Raw genomic sequence first — 17063 nt, forward strand, 5'->3', positions numbered from 1 at the left:
TTTATTTCTGTCTTGGAGGACTATTACTGAGGATGGCTGGAAGACTGTAAAAGGATTTCTCAGAAAAGATCTTATTCTCTGGCCTCATGAAGAAAAACAGCTGGAAAACACAGGGACGTTGTAACTTACTTTAAAGAAAAGTGCCCTACTAAAATTTGAAGACACAGCCTAGCTTTAAAGATATCACCTATCTGCATCACTGCACTGGCCACTACAGGAGACATGCTCAGACACAAGCAAAAATTCTTAAGTGATTGATTTTTTTAATTTTTTTTTTTTAAGTGCCAGAGAGTGTTTAAATCTCAGAACTCAACATAACAGTTTTGAATCATTCACACTCAGGTGGGTGCGGAATTTCATATCCTCTAGCAATATCTGATCCAATCATAATTTATTTCCACCCATGACCTGTGTTACAGCTATATCTTAAAAAGCAAAGCCCCTTTAAGAAATCACCTCCAATATGGCTACATGCCCAATCTTCTGAAATCCTAAATCAAGCGATTTATTCCAACTCCACAAAAGTAGCACCTGCTTTTAGATGCTTCCTGAACAACTCTAATGAAATGATACGGTCAATCTGCTGCCACTGGAGTCTGTTGCATAGTTCATAATGTTTTTATTTTTTTGAGGAATTCTCATTAACTCACTCTCAGGCCATGTCTAGCTGCCCAGCCAAATGACAACCAAAAAGTAAGGATGCGCATGATCCAAGCTCACTATTACGTCCACAAGGCAAGTCTGAATTATCTCAATACTACTATTTTCTAAAACATTTGAGAAGTTTGCACCACAACCACCTGGTCCACTTATGTATGTATACGGCGAGTCCACTCAAAAAAATTCTAAGTATACGTGTATGAAATATATGTGAATATATCTTTTTATATACGAAAATAAAATAAAAATATGTAGGTATTATGAGAGAAGAATGCTGTTATAGAATGTGATTGTTTTACTGCTTAGATAAATAAGAATATAAATAACAATAGAAAAAAAACAAAACCAAAACAAAACACACAGAAAAGTCTATGAGCTGCCTCTACTCAAGTACTGCTATCTAGAGCACCTGTACTGTGTGGGGCAGCTCAGTACAGGCATCCACTGTAATAGTTTAAATAGACTCCTGTAATAGTTGAAAATAATCCTGACAACTGCCCCTACAAAGCCTGGGTTTATTGGTCTTTGCTGTTCAATGAAACATCAAAATACTTCCTGAAGGTAAGGGAGAAAGATATGTGTTTGAGTGGGGAATTTGTTATTTTTGGAAAAACTAATATGGAAAAAAAAGGTATTGATTTTTTCAATTATATATATGTGCTGAAATGTGATAGAGAATGTAGGGGGTTTTAAATGACTTTATTAAATAATTATATAAAAGCAACTATATAATGTATAAATGTACACATACATATTTTATATTTATATTTTCCTACATACATAATTCAGGTATACATACATAAAGATGTCTTTTCACATCAAATCTCCACAAGCTATACCAGAAACTACTAAAGTATAAATGAATGACCAATTATGTGAACAGTCTTTATATACAACTAAAAAGTGAAAATGGATATGGTGCACATCAGAATGCTATTTGGAAGACCAACTTTCACATTTCATTCTGCCAATACAATATCAAACAAAAGCGGACCATTTAAAAGGACTCTGAAATATATTACACAATAAAGCTCTAGATGTGAACTTTAACTCGCAGCAGTTCTTCCCTTCACCTCTTTGAAGCAGCAAATAAAGAAGATTTACAATCAAAGGAGCTTAATCTAACATAAACTGATATTAATCTCCATAGAATAAATAGAGCATCACACCCATAAAGTGTGATTATGTTTCTTTTACTCATGGAAAATACTTTCATATTTCATAGAATTTTATGGTTTTGCCCTTCATGGGTGAAATACTCTATATTTCTCTCAACAAGTGATGTTGTACTGTTTCTAAGAAGAAAGAAAAAAAAAATCTATGCCATTAAATTTGCAGACAAATTATGAAATACAGAATGTAACGTTTTCTGCAGTAACATTCAAGAATTAGAAATTGAATATATTGTTTCTATTTAAAAATAGTTGTGCTTTGACTTCAATTTTTTTCAATGATTTTGCTGTTACATAAAAATTTAAGATTTAAAATTAAGGGGGAAAAAGACTCATTTATTCTAATCATGCTCGATTAGTGAATTGGGGAAAGAAGGACTTCCAACCAATGCCACATTTCAGCAGCCTTCCAAATAAAAAGACTCACATTATTTCAATTTTTTTGTTGTTGTTTTCCCCTCATTCTTTTCTTTGACTGCACTTTCTCTAGTGCAGATGTTATAGTTTGATAATAAATCACAGAAATATAAAATACATTTAGAGAGCCACCAAGCCACGTTAGCAATGTTTAATCTAATAGACTCAAATATAATCAAGAGAATTAACACATTGCTAAAAGACTTTTCCCTTCATTATGTGACATTTCCAATGCCTTATCCAAATAGGTGAATATATTTGAAGTGGTAGGTGTAAAAAAGTCATAACTCTCCTAATTAAAAACCCCATAAACAAGAAATTTTCCTGAAGACAGAGTAAGGATTTTTAGATTTCCAGGCCAAAGCAGCATCATTATTGTTCTGTAACTGTACTGTACAAATAAAACAAATCCCCTGTTAACGCTCAACATGATATTTAGAATTTCAACTTAAAAGACACAAGACACGTAAGGAAAGAAATATAATTTTGAAACTGTATAGTATTTTCCTAAAATATCACAAAAAAAAAAATGAACACATAGAAAAACAATATAGAATATAATTGGGCCACATATGCAGATAGAATTCAAATTTTGCAATATAAAGAGATGATGTAACTACTTTTGAATGTTCAATTTTTAGTGCAGCTTTTGGAGTCCACAGCAGGGTTTCCATGATTTTGCTTCTTATTGACAAAATGTAGCCCCGCTCTGTTGAAGTCCAATAAATAAGTTTGAAAGAAACCAAAATCTTCCACAAAAAATGCTTCATCTTGTACCAGAAAATTTTACTGGAATATCGTTATTAATATTCCATTAAAAAAAGCTCATTAGGTGAATTCCTTTCAATTCAGATGTCTCTTCTGAAAAGTAATAATTAGATTTAATATTTTAGTATCTATGAAATCCACAGCATAACACAGTCTAGTACTCTTCTCTCTTTCTGTGATTTATTACAACTGAACACATGGCCTCTCAATATTTCTCCACTGCCATAAAGAGATTGCTCATTTCTCCGATGACACTCACTTCACAGCACGCGACGTCGACTGCGTCTGCAAAGACAGGCTGGAAGAGTGTGGCAGAAAGCTGCTTGTCGCTTGCTGTAATGGACAATGACATTATTGCCTAAAGGAAAACCCTAATATTTTTAACTTCCTTTATTTTTTGTTATTCTTTTTCTTCATCAGTTCTCTCCCCACTTCGCTATATACATATATGAAACAAACTTCTGAAGTTGACTTTGCAACTTGTACATATACCCTGTCATAAGACGACACAATTCCTTCTCTTTTGAATTAAAACACCAAAAGCAAAATCTCTAATCCATTCATCACAGATTAAATCCTGTTCTAGTTCTTTTGTTTAAACTATACCAAACTGGGGTTTCATAAAAAATGACCAGGATTAAGCTGTCTAGAAGACAAATAGGTGTGAGCGCCAATGTTGTTTTAGTCTAAGAAAACAATTAAATAATTGGATTTAAGAAAATATCATACAAAATGTAGGTAATCAAATCACAGACAAATTATGAATTATCTATATGATCCTTCTTAGGAAACAAAATACAATACAGCTGTAAAAAGACACATTCCTGAAAGGAGAACATTACAGAACTGTCTCAGAGTAAGGGAGTCTGCAAAGTATTGAGCCTTCAAAAAAAGACAGACTTTCTTCAGGAGTCTTGGGAAGGGTATTTCAGGTGCCAACTTCAGAGACCTCTGGGGTGAACACTACTACAGAAGTGGCAGCTTTGATTCCAATGAGATTTTTATGAAAGCATAAGAAGTGACAAAATGTTTTTTTGGAGTGTTCGGCTACAGCACTACACAAAATGAAGAGTGCAATTTAAGATTTTTTTTTTCTAAAAAAGACTAGAGATAAAAGAAGTCTCTCAAATCTTGTTACCCCCTGCAACTCCCCTCTGCACTTAACCATCTCCAGATCTTATTTCTAGTTATTATGAACTGAGCAGAAACTGAATTAAGCACTTCACCAGGCACAACCAACAGCTTTCAGTTACTGTATTTGATACCTACAGGAAGCGAGAAATGCAAAATTTTAAATGCGCCTACTTGAAGGAAAAGCCCATACCTGCTGTATATCAAGCAAGTACATACATCACCTTCAGATATCAAGCTGAGCAACCATTTTATGCTTTGAGGAGCAGCGTACGATGAAATTGAAATACGGAAAGCACTAGTGCGCTCACCTGTACTTCCAAACGACTCAAAAGACAAACACAGAAAGAATAAAAACAAGAATGAAATAATGGGAAACAGTTCTGTTCACCAAGGGGCTCAATGACTCATCCACTGTTTTGAAGAGCAACCAGCGCAGTGGTACTGGGGAACCTCCTTTGCCTGCAGGCCAATAACAAGTGACTGCCTTCTCAGGAAATATGAATATATCAAATAACTCTACAGTGATGACAAAGTTTCCAGGTGAGTCAGAGAGTAAAAGACACAATGCTACATTCCACATTTCAAAATAAACATTTTAAACAAAGAAGAACAACAAAAACCTCCGACTGCTCACTGCAGTATAGATGTGCTTGGCCCAGTAGAAGTCAAACAACTATTTGCTGCTAAGTCAGGTGAAAAACTGCTTAATGCATCACTAAGGAAAAATCAATTTTATTTTAGCCCCAAATGTAAAATCCATTTTGCTAAGATAACTTGATTTTCATGTTACCAGAAAATATTCTAATTTAGATTTATAAGACTTCTGCATTTTCTGAGAATCCAGTCATGGTGGATGTGATCTGGTCCTGACACACCGTGTTTTGTCTTCCTTACAGAGATCAACAGTCGATCTCATAAAGCCAAGCACGCCAAAATCTAGTATTAATTTATCATCCTTTATTTTAACAAAAACAAAACACGAAGCCAGGCAGACACACCAATGGATGCTGGTAAAGAGAAGGAATTAACCCATTGCTAATTGAGACAGAGAACAGCAGATCCAGGATCTGAAGTTCTCAAGAGCTCTGGTACAATCCACTGATGTGCAGCCATCCACTCCCACAGTGTGAAACGCAGCTGAGGTGACTGTTCTGAGATTTTGGCACATGCAGACATGCACATTTGGGTGGTAAAGCTCGTTCTTCAGTAACTGCTGGGTTTCCTATTGTAGCTCATGCTCATTCCTTCCTCCTGCAATAAACACTGGGCATATTTTGAATATTGTTTTCTCTTGCCCAGAGTGCCCACAGAAAGATTTGTACCCCTGATCCCAAATAACCATAATTTTTCACAGAATTTCCTAAAGTACACACACAAAAAAGATTTTCCAACTTTCAAGGTATCCGTATTAATTAATATTGCTCTACTTATTACAAATAGGAAATTCTGTAATTCATAATAGTAAGGAGACGTTATAACAGTGACTAAAGTGCACCAGCTGGCAGCTCTACCCCAAGAACCAGAGACAACGGAAGGAATCATTCTGAGAGTGAAAAGATGACGTATGCTCAGAGAAAGTGCCTGATTAGTTAGTGGGTAGTATTAGGTATTAGAAACAGGCTTTAAAAAAGTTATGACAGTAGCAGTTGCCTCTCATTACCTATCACAAAAATACTAATAGCTAACATTTGTTACCTGTACCAATTTCATGTTTGCCTGGTTTTTTATTATTAGACAAAACCACATTTTTTACCAGAACACCTGTTTCATATGGAAATAGTTTTCTGAGAAATGCATGAATACTGATACAAATTAACTACAATTTTATTTAAAAGTAGGTTTAGAAATCAAGAGTTTGTTTGCTCTCAATCCTGGATTTGCTGGAATCGTATATAATAAAAACTAACAAATATTCAATATTGTCAATTTTTATGGATGATAAAATATGATCTAAAGAAAAACATAAATAATGTTTTCAGAAACTAAAGATACTTCATCTCACATTATGAAATGTATAAAGTGTCCTGGCTACCTACTCAGCTAAAACAACATATTAATGTAAGATTTGAAAACACTGAAAACACCTTTATCACTTACTGTTTAGAAAAAAAGTCAGGCTTTAGCTTACTGCGTGTTTTACTAGGCAGGGTAATACAGGAATAGACTTTCTTTAACTGTGGGGACTGAATTTCTTCAGCATAAGAATAAAGATGATTCACATTTGCTGCCCGGGAAATATTCTAATGAGATCTGTACTGCTTCAAAGCAGGTGGGAAAAAAAAAAAAGTCACACACTTGTCAATTTGTGTGATGGCTGAGTCTTCAAGGCATGAGCTAAAAAGCACCGAGGAAAGCAACAAAAATGTGACAGTTTCTATACGACTGTTAGGAATCTGTTACTACTCTTACATATCTCATTTCATTCCTACTCTTAGAGAAAAGGTCACTGAACCGGTTTGTTTCGGCTTAGGGTTTTTTTCACTATGAATATCATAGTCTGGAGCACTACAGTTTCTCCAATATTTTGCTTATTTTTTTGAAAAACTTTTCTAAACGATTTCTAAAACTTTTCTGTTCTAAGATGTACAACAGTATCTTGATAGATCTAGCATTTATTGTGGAACTAATCACTGTTTGGGGACTTTATTATGTATAGTTTTAAATAAATTCCTTACAGAAAAATAGTTTTTAAATTGTTGATCTTGATACATCAGAAAAATTCTAAAAATGCTTTATTTGTTTCTGATTCAAGCAGTAAAATGTGCGTTTCATCTTTTTTCTGGAATGCTCACCTTATAAAAGAACAGCTTTAAACTATACTTTTGAATGGTTCTTAAAAATACCTGCTATTATCAAATAAACGTATTTACTGGTTTGGCTAGGCAGTCAGGGTGAACATTGTTTTGCCATGTGCTCAGAAATGAGAAAAATATAATACTAGATAGGAGACATGCAAATGCACTTTTATCAAAGCACGTTGAAACATGTTTTCTTATCAAGCACATAAAAATTGTCTTTAAACACAATCATTTTCTCTGTCAATAAACCTAGCAAACATGACCTGGGTTATTACTGTTACCAACGTAATTTGCCGCTTTTTAATATACTGCATTCCCATAAAGTAAAAAACAAACCAAAAAACAAGGAACATCAAACAAACAAACCAACCCTTATTAAAATAATTTTATTAGGCTAAAAACTGTTGACACTAAATTTTCAGATAAAGCCACTTTGGAGAGGACATATTGATGTTGTCTTTGCGTATAACTGACCCTACCCACTAGAGTTGGGGAAAAAAAAAGTTATTACAACATTTTCCTATTAGAAATATTCTATAGCTTGTTTAGGTAAGCGATTCTGTAGAAACAACATCCAATTTAATAGCTACTGAAAGTTTTAATGGTGTCTAGACTGGAAACTTTTCATTCTAAATTTCTCAGTCTGGTTTTCCATAAAGGACACACTAAGTAGTTTTTCTACATGTATTTACAACACATTGCGACTCCTAGTCCATTGACAAGCAATCGGACAGTTTCTTCTTTGGATCATTTTGAGTCAGGAGTGTCGCTGCGATGTTATGCATGATTGTTTTGGTTCTGTGATAAGAAAATAATGGACTTCTAACACCTATGAAAACCCCAATGCCTCTGTGCACTGAAAAAAAACCACACAGAAAGTACTGGTTTGTGTCTTGGAAAGAGCCAATTGATCAAGCAATAGGCCTGGGTTAATTTTCCTAGCAGAGTTAATCAACTTGGAAACACAGTGCAATTAAACAACTTTTTTCAGGCAGTCGTTTCATTCAGAATCAACTCAAGCTTCTCCTCCTCTCCTCTTCCTTCCCTTTAGCTCTCAGGTTCTGCCTTGCAAATTATGAATCTACTGTGTGCTATTCCTTCACAATATGAGAGCTCCAACTCCTAGACATGCTGCCTATGTCTACAGGCACCTTAAGACCATTTCAGTTGTAGAAGAATACCATACAATCTTACATCAGAATTTTAAAATTCATTTTGATAAATGCTATTTTGCATCATAACCATCAAAACTTAGCTTAATTTATATGTGCCTTTGGAGGATGCCCGATCATTAATTTTTGTACCTTGCTTGGATTACCGCAATGTACTACTCAGGCATTTCCTAATTTCTTTACAGATTTCTGCAACTAGGTTCCTCAGGTTGATTATTAGCATTACGCTGCAGATCACTGCAAGCCCCTCTTGATCTGAGTGCCAGCTGAAAGCCTTGGTAAAACACTTAAGCCGGGACTAAGTCAATGCAGTGGTAGGGTAGCTGCCATCTATCCTACAATCTTTCTTTCTGTAAAAGGGATTACACTGGCCTTGGCTCCCAGTTAGCTTACAGTTCAGGCAGAGTGAGCTATTCTCTCATCAGGATCATGGTGATTTTGCATTTACCCACAACAAACAATATCAGATACACCATCACACCAGAAGAGCTAATGCAACATATCTATAGAGAAGGCTTCACCATCAAAGAGCCTACAGTTCACCTTTCCTAAGCCAGCATTAGGGCACAGAAAAGAAACAAATTGCTTCTAGTCTACCTCTGCTACTTGTCACAGGGTCACGCTGTTCTATTGTACTTGGACAGAATTTGCTTTCTTTTATAGGGGTTTGCCTTCTTAAGGTTTTCAGGAGCATCATCATTTTTTAGATCTTGCTGGTTTCCCAGGAGGAAAAAAAACAACACCACACCAAAAACCCAGGGAACCAGCATTTCATTGCTTTGTTTGTGGTGATCAAGGAGAAATAACACTCTGCATCAGCTGCCAAACGACTCTCCATTAGCCAATGTATTGGGTACAGAAGACTTCAGTGTTTGCTCATTTCTGCCCCATTTTTGGTGGCAGTAATAAACGGAAGTCAGCCTGTTCACAGAACTCTTCAAGTAAAGTTCCTCAGAGCATGGCAATTAAAGCAGACAGAAAGGCTGCACTGTGAACTTGTGAAATAAATGCATGGCGGTACTAGAAATACATAAAGTCTGACAAACATAGTTGTCTGTCATGGTTCACATTTTGCATACACTTCACAGTTATTGGGGAATATCTTCACAGCAAGATTTAAAAGCACTATAACTAATCTATGTATATTCGAGTTTGTGACATTTTATAAGACAGCTGAACTTTTAAGAAGTCTTTCAGTGAGGTTTTGTTCAGATCCTAGAATAGTGTCCATTTGCAGTTGAAGCTCGTTCCTGCGCTGCTGCCACAACCAGGTCTCACGCATCACCTATTGCTTTTCACAATTAACGCATGAAAGCATTAGTAGTGACTTGGGGTGTTTTCCTAAAGGTAACAAGCTATTGAACAGAACCATTATTTTAAAAAATTCTTCAAAAGAGTTTACAAAAAATTCACACACATAAATTACTAGTTATAGTCAGTATAGCTGTTTTTCTCTTAATCACTATAATACACAGTACATATCTAGCTAATCTTTACGAATTAAATGTGAAGACTGTACCACTGAACATATGAAGGATTCCAGCAGCTGCCTGTAATTACAGCGCAATGACCTGGATCATCCACTGGTGCAAATTAAAGAAAACAGTTTAAAGGCTGGCTTGAAGGCATTTCTTAAGATAAATAAGCTGGTTAAGATATTGGTCTGATAGAAAAGAATCAACATGATTTCACTCAGAAAACAGAAAATGCAATTTACCTGAAGAAAGTGACAAAGAACTGCACCAGATCCATTATAGTATTGTGCTGGGAGAAGGCAATCTGTAAATAAAATAGAAGTAAATTACATTATTTTCAGAGTCAACAGCTCTTTTTACACTAGGGCTTTATGGTTTCACGGATGATTAGTTTCAAGTGTAATTTCAGTCTAGAGCACATACACCTGCATTTACCATAAAGCGAGATGAGCTACTGACTCCCATGTCTTTTCCGCTATCAAAATACGAACAGTGGAATACAGTCTCTCTCTTGAAGTAAAGTTATTAGCAATATCCATGTAAAACTTGATTGATACAAACAATGAAAGCAATGTGCAAAATATTAAGAAATCATATTGATAAAAATTGTCTACTTGATAGTCAACTACCACCATTTTCCATTTTAATGAAAACACTGAAACAAGGTTTTAAAAATGACAGAAAACATCTTGTCCTTGACACTAAGACATTTAAAATATTTTAATGGCATCATATTAAATAAATGCATATGTTAATTTTAAAAAAATCTGTTTCAAAGCAAATTACTTTAAAGACAAAGTAACAAATATTCTTTTAGGCTACATTTTTACAGAACATGCATTAGTTCAACTCCTTACTGTAATTTTTCACAAAGATTTAACAATTATCTTTAAGACAGCATATACACGCAGATGCACGTTCACACTTGCATGCAATAGAGCCTACAATTATCATTATAATTCCTTTTTGCTAATGTTAAGAACAGCGCTTAATATTTAAGTTATATCTGCAAATATCCTTATGTCCCTGTCTTGTTCAGTTTTTCCTAGTGTATCATTATCAAACTGAAGATATACAGAATCTTCTACTTTGAATTACACAAGTGTTTATCTAACTATATTCCCAGCTTGTTCAAATAATTTTTGTTGTTGTGCATTTGATATATTTGTGCATATTGTTGTGCATTTAAGATCTGACGTTGACTATTAATTACACATAATTACTCTGGTTCCCTTTAACAGTTGATTCATGAACTTTTGAAATACTTTTTGAAACTCATGATACTTAAGAATTTTTTTTTTTTAGGGCAAAAATGTAATGTAAACTTCAGTAATATAATGATATGACTGTGCCTTGTGCCAGTTAACATAAGCCAGATTACTTAGAGTCTAAGGATGGAAAAGCATGTAAACTGCATTATTCCAGGAATAGGACACACCACCATTCAAACGCATCTCTGAAATGTAATTTCTGCTTTCTCTTCACCGATAATGCACAATTGCAAGCAATGCAAACAACTTTAAGAATTGGATACAAGAAGCAGGTATTCCAAATTTCTCGGCCCAAAATATCAGGTAAGAGACTTGATAACTAAAGCGGAATACTATTTAGTGTCCTAAACTTCTTGACTGCTATTGTCTACCTCCTCTCTAGAGAAGAAATCTAAATGTGCCCAGCTTAAGTTGATTGCTGTGGTTGGATCAGGGCAAAAGATACGTTCTGGCCTGGGAGCCTGTGGAAAGACAAGAAGCTGAAGGCCACACGGGAACAGGGCAGGAGAAAGAACTCTCTTGCTCACTACTCAAGTTTAACCAACAAATGTTTTCCCATTTGGTAAATGTAGGCAGAAATTTGAAATTCTCAGAAACTCTAATTTAGGGTACTGTCAGGATGAACACTGTATCAAAATGAAAAGAGATTGGAGCAAGAATATGAAAAATTGAAGAGAAATTACGGAGTGGACAAAATTGTCAAGTTAATGCAAATGTAACCTTTATTTCACTATGAGAAGCTAAAACCTGATAAAAGATCTGAAGATTTATTTAGGCCAATATAAAGTGCATCCCAAACATAAACAATTATTTAAGGCTACCTTGTATGAAAACCAAAAAGCTTCCTATATTCAATCTGTATTTTAAATGCTGGCTGGATTCCCTTCAAATAATATTTAGTATTCAATTAACTGCTAGCTTTTCCAGAATGTTTTTTTACAAGTACCATACTTCAGGTTATGAATACAAAGAGAAAAAAACATGCCAGTTTCAACAAAGTTCACCTTTTGTGACACTGTAAAAAAAGCTATTAGTTGAAGGAGAATTTATATTTTGCATTACTTCAATTCTTTTATTCAAGGTGTCAGTATTCATTAACAGCATACATTAGTCCAGCAATAACTACAGTCAGGGGAAAGTCGTGCAATCAAAAACCGCAATCTCATCATAAGCGTATCAGGAAAGTTTTACATCCAATATTTCTAACAAACGGTAGTGCCTTTATTTATTTTTTACGACACACAGTAAATATGAAGTAAGCAGTTTCATAATAATTTAATGATTTCATATGCATGGTAATGATTTACATATCCCTAAGCTCAAGATAGGATAGATCATTTTTGCACAAAAAATAGACACAAAAGGAATAATTTTACGTTTTCCACCTTCTATTAAACAAATAATCTCATTAAGACAATTGTGATGTTCTTTTGCTAGAATTCATGTTTACAAGCCCATGTAAGAACTTCCGTCTGTAAAAGTTACTTGTTTGTGTATGGAGTATTCTTGGAAGTATTCATACTTTAGAACAAAAACACAGTAAAATATAAAGTTCCATCCCAGAAGTAATTTCAAATTTTAATCAAATATTGTCTTCTAATGATTACATTAGAGTTCATGGTTCAAAGATGAACTGCACTATTTTCCAAAGAACCATAGTATTGACATAGAATATTAACAAAAAGAATACATATTTTAATTTTAAGTAGAGCACAAAGGAGCAAGTAAATGTTGTGAATCTAAGCCTGACACAAAGAACCATGCTACAATTAAAGAAATTTATTTCCATGGGATTTTCATCTAGATATGAATGCTACTGTCTTTTTTTTCTTGTGCCTACACAGACAAGGAAAATTCTTTCAACCCCAGATTTTTACTTCGGACTTAAAGATACTAGAGATGAAGATTTATTTTGTTCATTTCTATCATGCCTAAGTACCTTTTACTTTCACGAAAATGTCTTATAAGATTATGGATACCAGAAATATTATTTCTATCTTCTTTTATAAATATGGCTATAGATGCAGGTATATTTCAGTAACTGTCCATGATCTATGCTCCTCTTCAAAGGCAAGCTTATAGACATAAATGTTACCAAACAGTTTTCTCATTTTTACAGAAACCACTAGAAAACTTCTCATCAATTACAACATTTGAAGATCTTTTCCCTGTTTGGCTAGGGCTAAAAGCTTAAAAGACTTTATGATCCAATACTGCTACAGATAAATGCAACAAAAACAGTGACAAGTTTTGCAGAAATCTACAAAATGGATGCTTATTTCACTTAAATATTCTGCTATTGACAGCAAAGAAAGAAAAATAAATCAATTAGAAACTTTAGGGTGAATCTGAAGTTATCATTTTCACAAGACAAGCAAAACTGTACCCAAAACAAAAAATAACCATATTGTGAGGCCTTCAAGATATGCAACAAAATCTTTAGTCTGATTTCATAACATTACTCCATTTTATTTGCCTTAGAAATCGGTCATAGTATTGGAACATCCCTTGCATTCAACCAATGTCATTTGATTTGTAGCTGACGTAAAGTTTTGCCATTCGCTGCTGAAAACATACTATCAGATGGTTATTAGATTACCAAGCTAAAATGAATTTGCTGAAACAAAAACATTACAGGACTTAGACATTCCTAGCTTTGTACTGCAGTAAGGCAAAGTCTAATCTCAATATCTCATTAACAGAAAAACTTAAAAGTCGCTTAGCTTTCCTTTAGCTTTGTGTTAAAAAAAAAAAAAAGAGAGACACCTCTATCAAGAATGAAAGCTGTCTTATGCTTAGACGATCTGTACCTTGAGCACTGTGACAAAAGAGAAATTTTTGTGGGGTAGTTTGGAATGTTCTAATGATGGTGAAACTCCAGCTATAAGGATCTACAACAACAAGTTGTATGCATCAACATTTTTTTCCACAAGACAAAACTGAGTCAAGTTCTTGAGCATGCAAGCTCTATTTGATGCTCAGAACAGAGGACTACAAACTAAAACAGAATTTGGGAAGATTTCTCGTTTAAGTATATTAGATCATAAAAAATATCTTTATTTTGTAGTTCTCGTGTGGAGAAGAAGGGACAGGCGAGGGAGGAAGAAGAGTTGATAAGGTAGGCAATTTGAGGTGGATAGTTTATAACCTGTGAAAAACAAAGAGAGAAACGTGCAAAGAAACTCTAACGTGACATAAAACTGATGCTTCTGCTAAAGTCAAAGCTTTCTGTATCTTAGACTCAAGGTTCATCTTGTGAAGGAGTTGTGAGGAGCAGGACCTGGAGGTAAGAACTGCAGTGACTGTTTTATGAAAAATGCTCTATAATAAACTCTGAGCAATTGCTTTCAACTTGGATTTAGCTTTGAAGTCTGATGCATCTGTATCAGACATGAGGAAGAACTTGTGTCTGAAAGTTTGTCTAACTTTTCCAGGTATCCAGCTGGCTTAATAAAGGATACAACCTTCTGCCTACAAAACCCATCTTCCCATTTTAACTTTAGGAATAATCTTATCAGAGGTGTTTTTTCTATCAATATTTCTGCTTGGGTTTTTATCTGGAAGAACTAAAATATTAAAATTTAACTTCCATGTACAATCTTATAGTGTGCTACATTTGTATTCCATTAGATCAAAGTAATATCAATAGAATAAATGTAGATACATTCTGAAATCCACAGTCATAAAATCACAATGACAGAATGAAAATATTGCAAATAAAACTGTGTTATATATATCTTACAGCCTTTAAGAGACAGAAGGGTATGTAAAGAAAAAGCTGATGGGTGATAAACGTGCTGTGGTGGTTGCTCCAACAAGCATTACTGATATGTCTATCTCTTTTCTCTGCCATGTTCAACTCTTTGAAAATGATGGTTTTTTAAAAAAACAAACATAAAACCCTAAGAATGCACTTAAGATTCTTTACATCACAAGACCTAATTGGAAGACAAGGCATTGTGACTGCTGACAAATCTCTTATATCAACTGAGGATTCCAAAGTCAGATATCCAGTAGAATACACCAGAGAGCACTACATACAGGGATGCATTACAACCAACATATAAACGTATGGTATTTCTTAATTTTGATGTTTTGGTTACATGCATGATGTAGGAAATATAATTTACACTGAATAATGATGGATGGAATAGGACTGTTGAAATAGAAGCAACTTTTGAACACAGAGATTTTTCCAACCTTCAAAAGTTAATGTCTGCAGGACCGGATTTTTTTTCCACTGCTCTAGATACTCCATTTAATGTTCACCTTGAGTATCACATCCAGCAAAAATACAGTCCTACAGAACAATAGGTCAAGATCTGTTCCACCACAAAAATGAGACAACCTTGAAAGTCTAACTTAGGGACATATTTCATAAGAAAATAGTAAGTCTGGCCTCAGAATGTTGTGTTTTTGTTTGAAAAATATAGGTGTTTAGAAGCTGTCTCTGCAATTCTAAAGAAACCAATCTAGGAAAAAACAAACAAAACAACAACAACAAAACAGGGGGGGAAAAAAAAGGAAAATTAGGCACAACGGGAGTGCATTAAATCACAGTTCCACATCTGCAGTAAACATGAACCTATATCCATTAAATGGTTCATATATTCAAATAATGTACACACAAAGCAGTTTTAAGCTATGCTCCATTTCATGACATTATCCACTAATGTAAACTTCTATCTACTCAGGCTCTCAGACAATGAACAAATACTTCTTTTAATGCAAATCATCCACTGTTAATAAATTAAGAATGATCAAATTAGAGAAATAAATACACAGTAAAACTTTGGTAGATGGTCTCATTATTAAAGCTGGAATATGAATATGAAGAGTGACCTGCACAAGTGAAATGTAGATGGTAGAAAACTGTCATTTCCCCAATATAAATATTTAACAGGCAAAGCAAAAAATGTACTTTCCTTTGGAAAACAAAAATTCCAAGAGAGCATGGTAAGAAAAGGTCAAATTCACCAAAACCTAAACCAAATTATTCCTGTCGAATTTAGAGAATTATTAAACACTTTCACATGGAGGCTAAAAATGCCACACATTTATTCTATATAATGATTTTCCTAGAACTTGAAAAAGAAATTTTAAAGAAAATGTATCTGAACTTTGCCATGTGGAACATGTCTAATCTAGTCAAATGTTCAAATCCTGTCAAAATTAGTCAGCTAGTTTATAATAATCAGCAGAGTTAGGAAGTCACTTCACAGGTGAGTGACTGTAAAATAGATGTGGGACCCTCATAATGTGGAATGAATTACCCTGTGGAGCTGCCATTTCTCTCTGCTAACAACACAGGGAGTCTACGATAAGTTTAGACTATAGATCTAATGCCAGACGTAGAATATAAATAATGTTAGGTGAGATAGTTTTCTCCCATGGTTTCTAAGTACTGATTGGGTACTTCTGCAAACTAACGTAATACCAAACGAGGAAAAAGAAATATTTCTTCTTGCTGGGATGAAACAATCAGGGAAGCAATACGGAGCTAAGTGCCTGGCAGAATGTGTTGATGCCAATAAAGAATTTAGTCTGATGTTGACAAACAGTCCTACCAGATGATGAGAACTAGTGGTAGCAAAACTTTCATACTCTGTCATGGTTTAACCCCGCACGGCAACTTAGCCCCATGCAGCCAATCACTCACCGCCCCCTGCAGGGGGATGGGGGCGAGAATCTGTAGAGTAAAAGTGAGAAAACTCGTGGGTTGAGATAAAGACAGTTTAATAGGTAAAGCAAGACCTGCACACACAAGCAAAGAGGAACTCATTCACCACTTCTCATCAGCAGGTGAGTGTTCAGCCATCCCCAGGAAAGCCAGGCTCCATCACGCATAACAGTTACTCAGGAACACAAACATCATCACTCCAAATGTCCTCCCTTCTGTCTTCTTCCCCCAATTTTAAATGCTGAGCATGATGTCATATGGTATGGAATGTCCCTTTGGTCACCTGAGGTTGGCTGTCCCAGCCCTGTCCCATCCCAACTTCTCGCACATGCCAGCCTCCTCGCTGGTGGGTGCTGTGAGGAGCAGAAAAGGCCTTGGCTCTGGGTAAACACTGCTCAGGAGTAACTAAAACATCTCTGGGTTACCAACACTGTTCTCAGCACAAATCCAAAACATAGCCCCAAGCTAGCTGCTATGGAAAACTTAACTGTACCCCAGCCCAAACCAGCACATACT

At 34.9% G+C, this 17063-nt stretch overlaps 1 protein-coding gene across 2 annotated transcripts in view; it reads right to left on the reverse strand.

Annotated features, from left to right (window-relative positions):
• ATRNL1 (attractin like 1) overlaps nucleotides 1-17063 on the reverse strand; it is a 491115-nt gene that overhangs the window by 230897 nt on the left and 243155 nt on the right. Inside the window, exons 25-26 of one of the 2 annotated variants that reach the window (XM_065639122.1) lie at nucleotides 9839-9900; nucleotides 3073-3110 (exon numbers count right to left, since the gene is read on the reverse strand). In XM_065639122.1, coding sequence (XP_065495194.1) covers nucleotides 3098-3110; nucleotides 9839-9900 — 75 coding nt within the window. In that variant the 3' untranslated portion in view covers nucleotides 3073-3097. Of the gene's footprint in view, nucleotides 1-3072; nucleotides 3111-9838; nucleotides 9901-17063 lie in introns of those variants that run through there. The other variant, XM_065639123.1, reaches the window with a different exon arrangement.

This window comes from Caloenas nicobarica, chromosome 7 (genome assembly GCF_036013445.1).
Source record: "Caloenas nicobarica isolate bCalNic1 chromosome 7, bCalNic1.hap1, whole genome shotgun sequence".
NCBI classification, from domain to species: domain Eukaryota; kingdom Metazoa; phylum Chordata; class Aves; order Columbiformes; family Columbidae; genus Caloenas; species Caloenas nicobarica.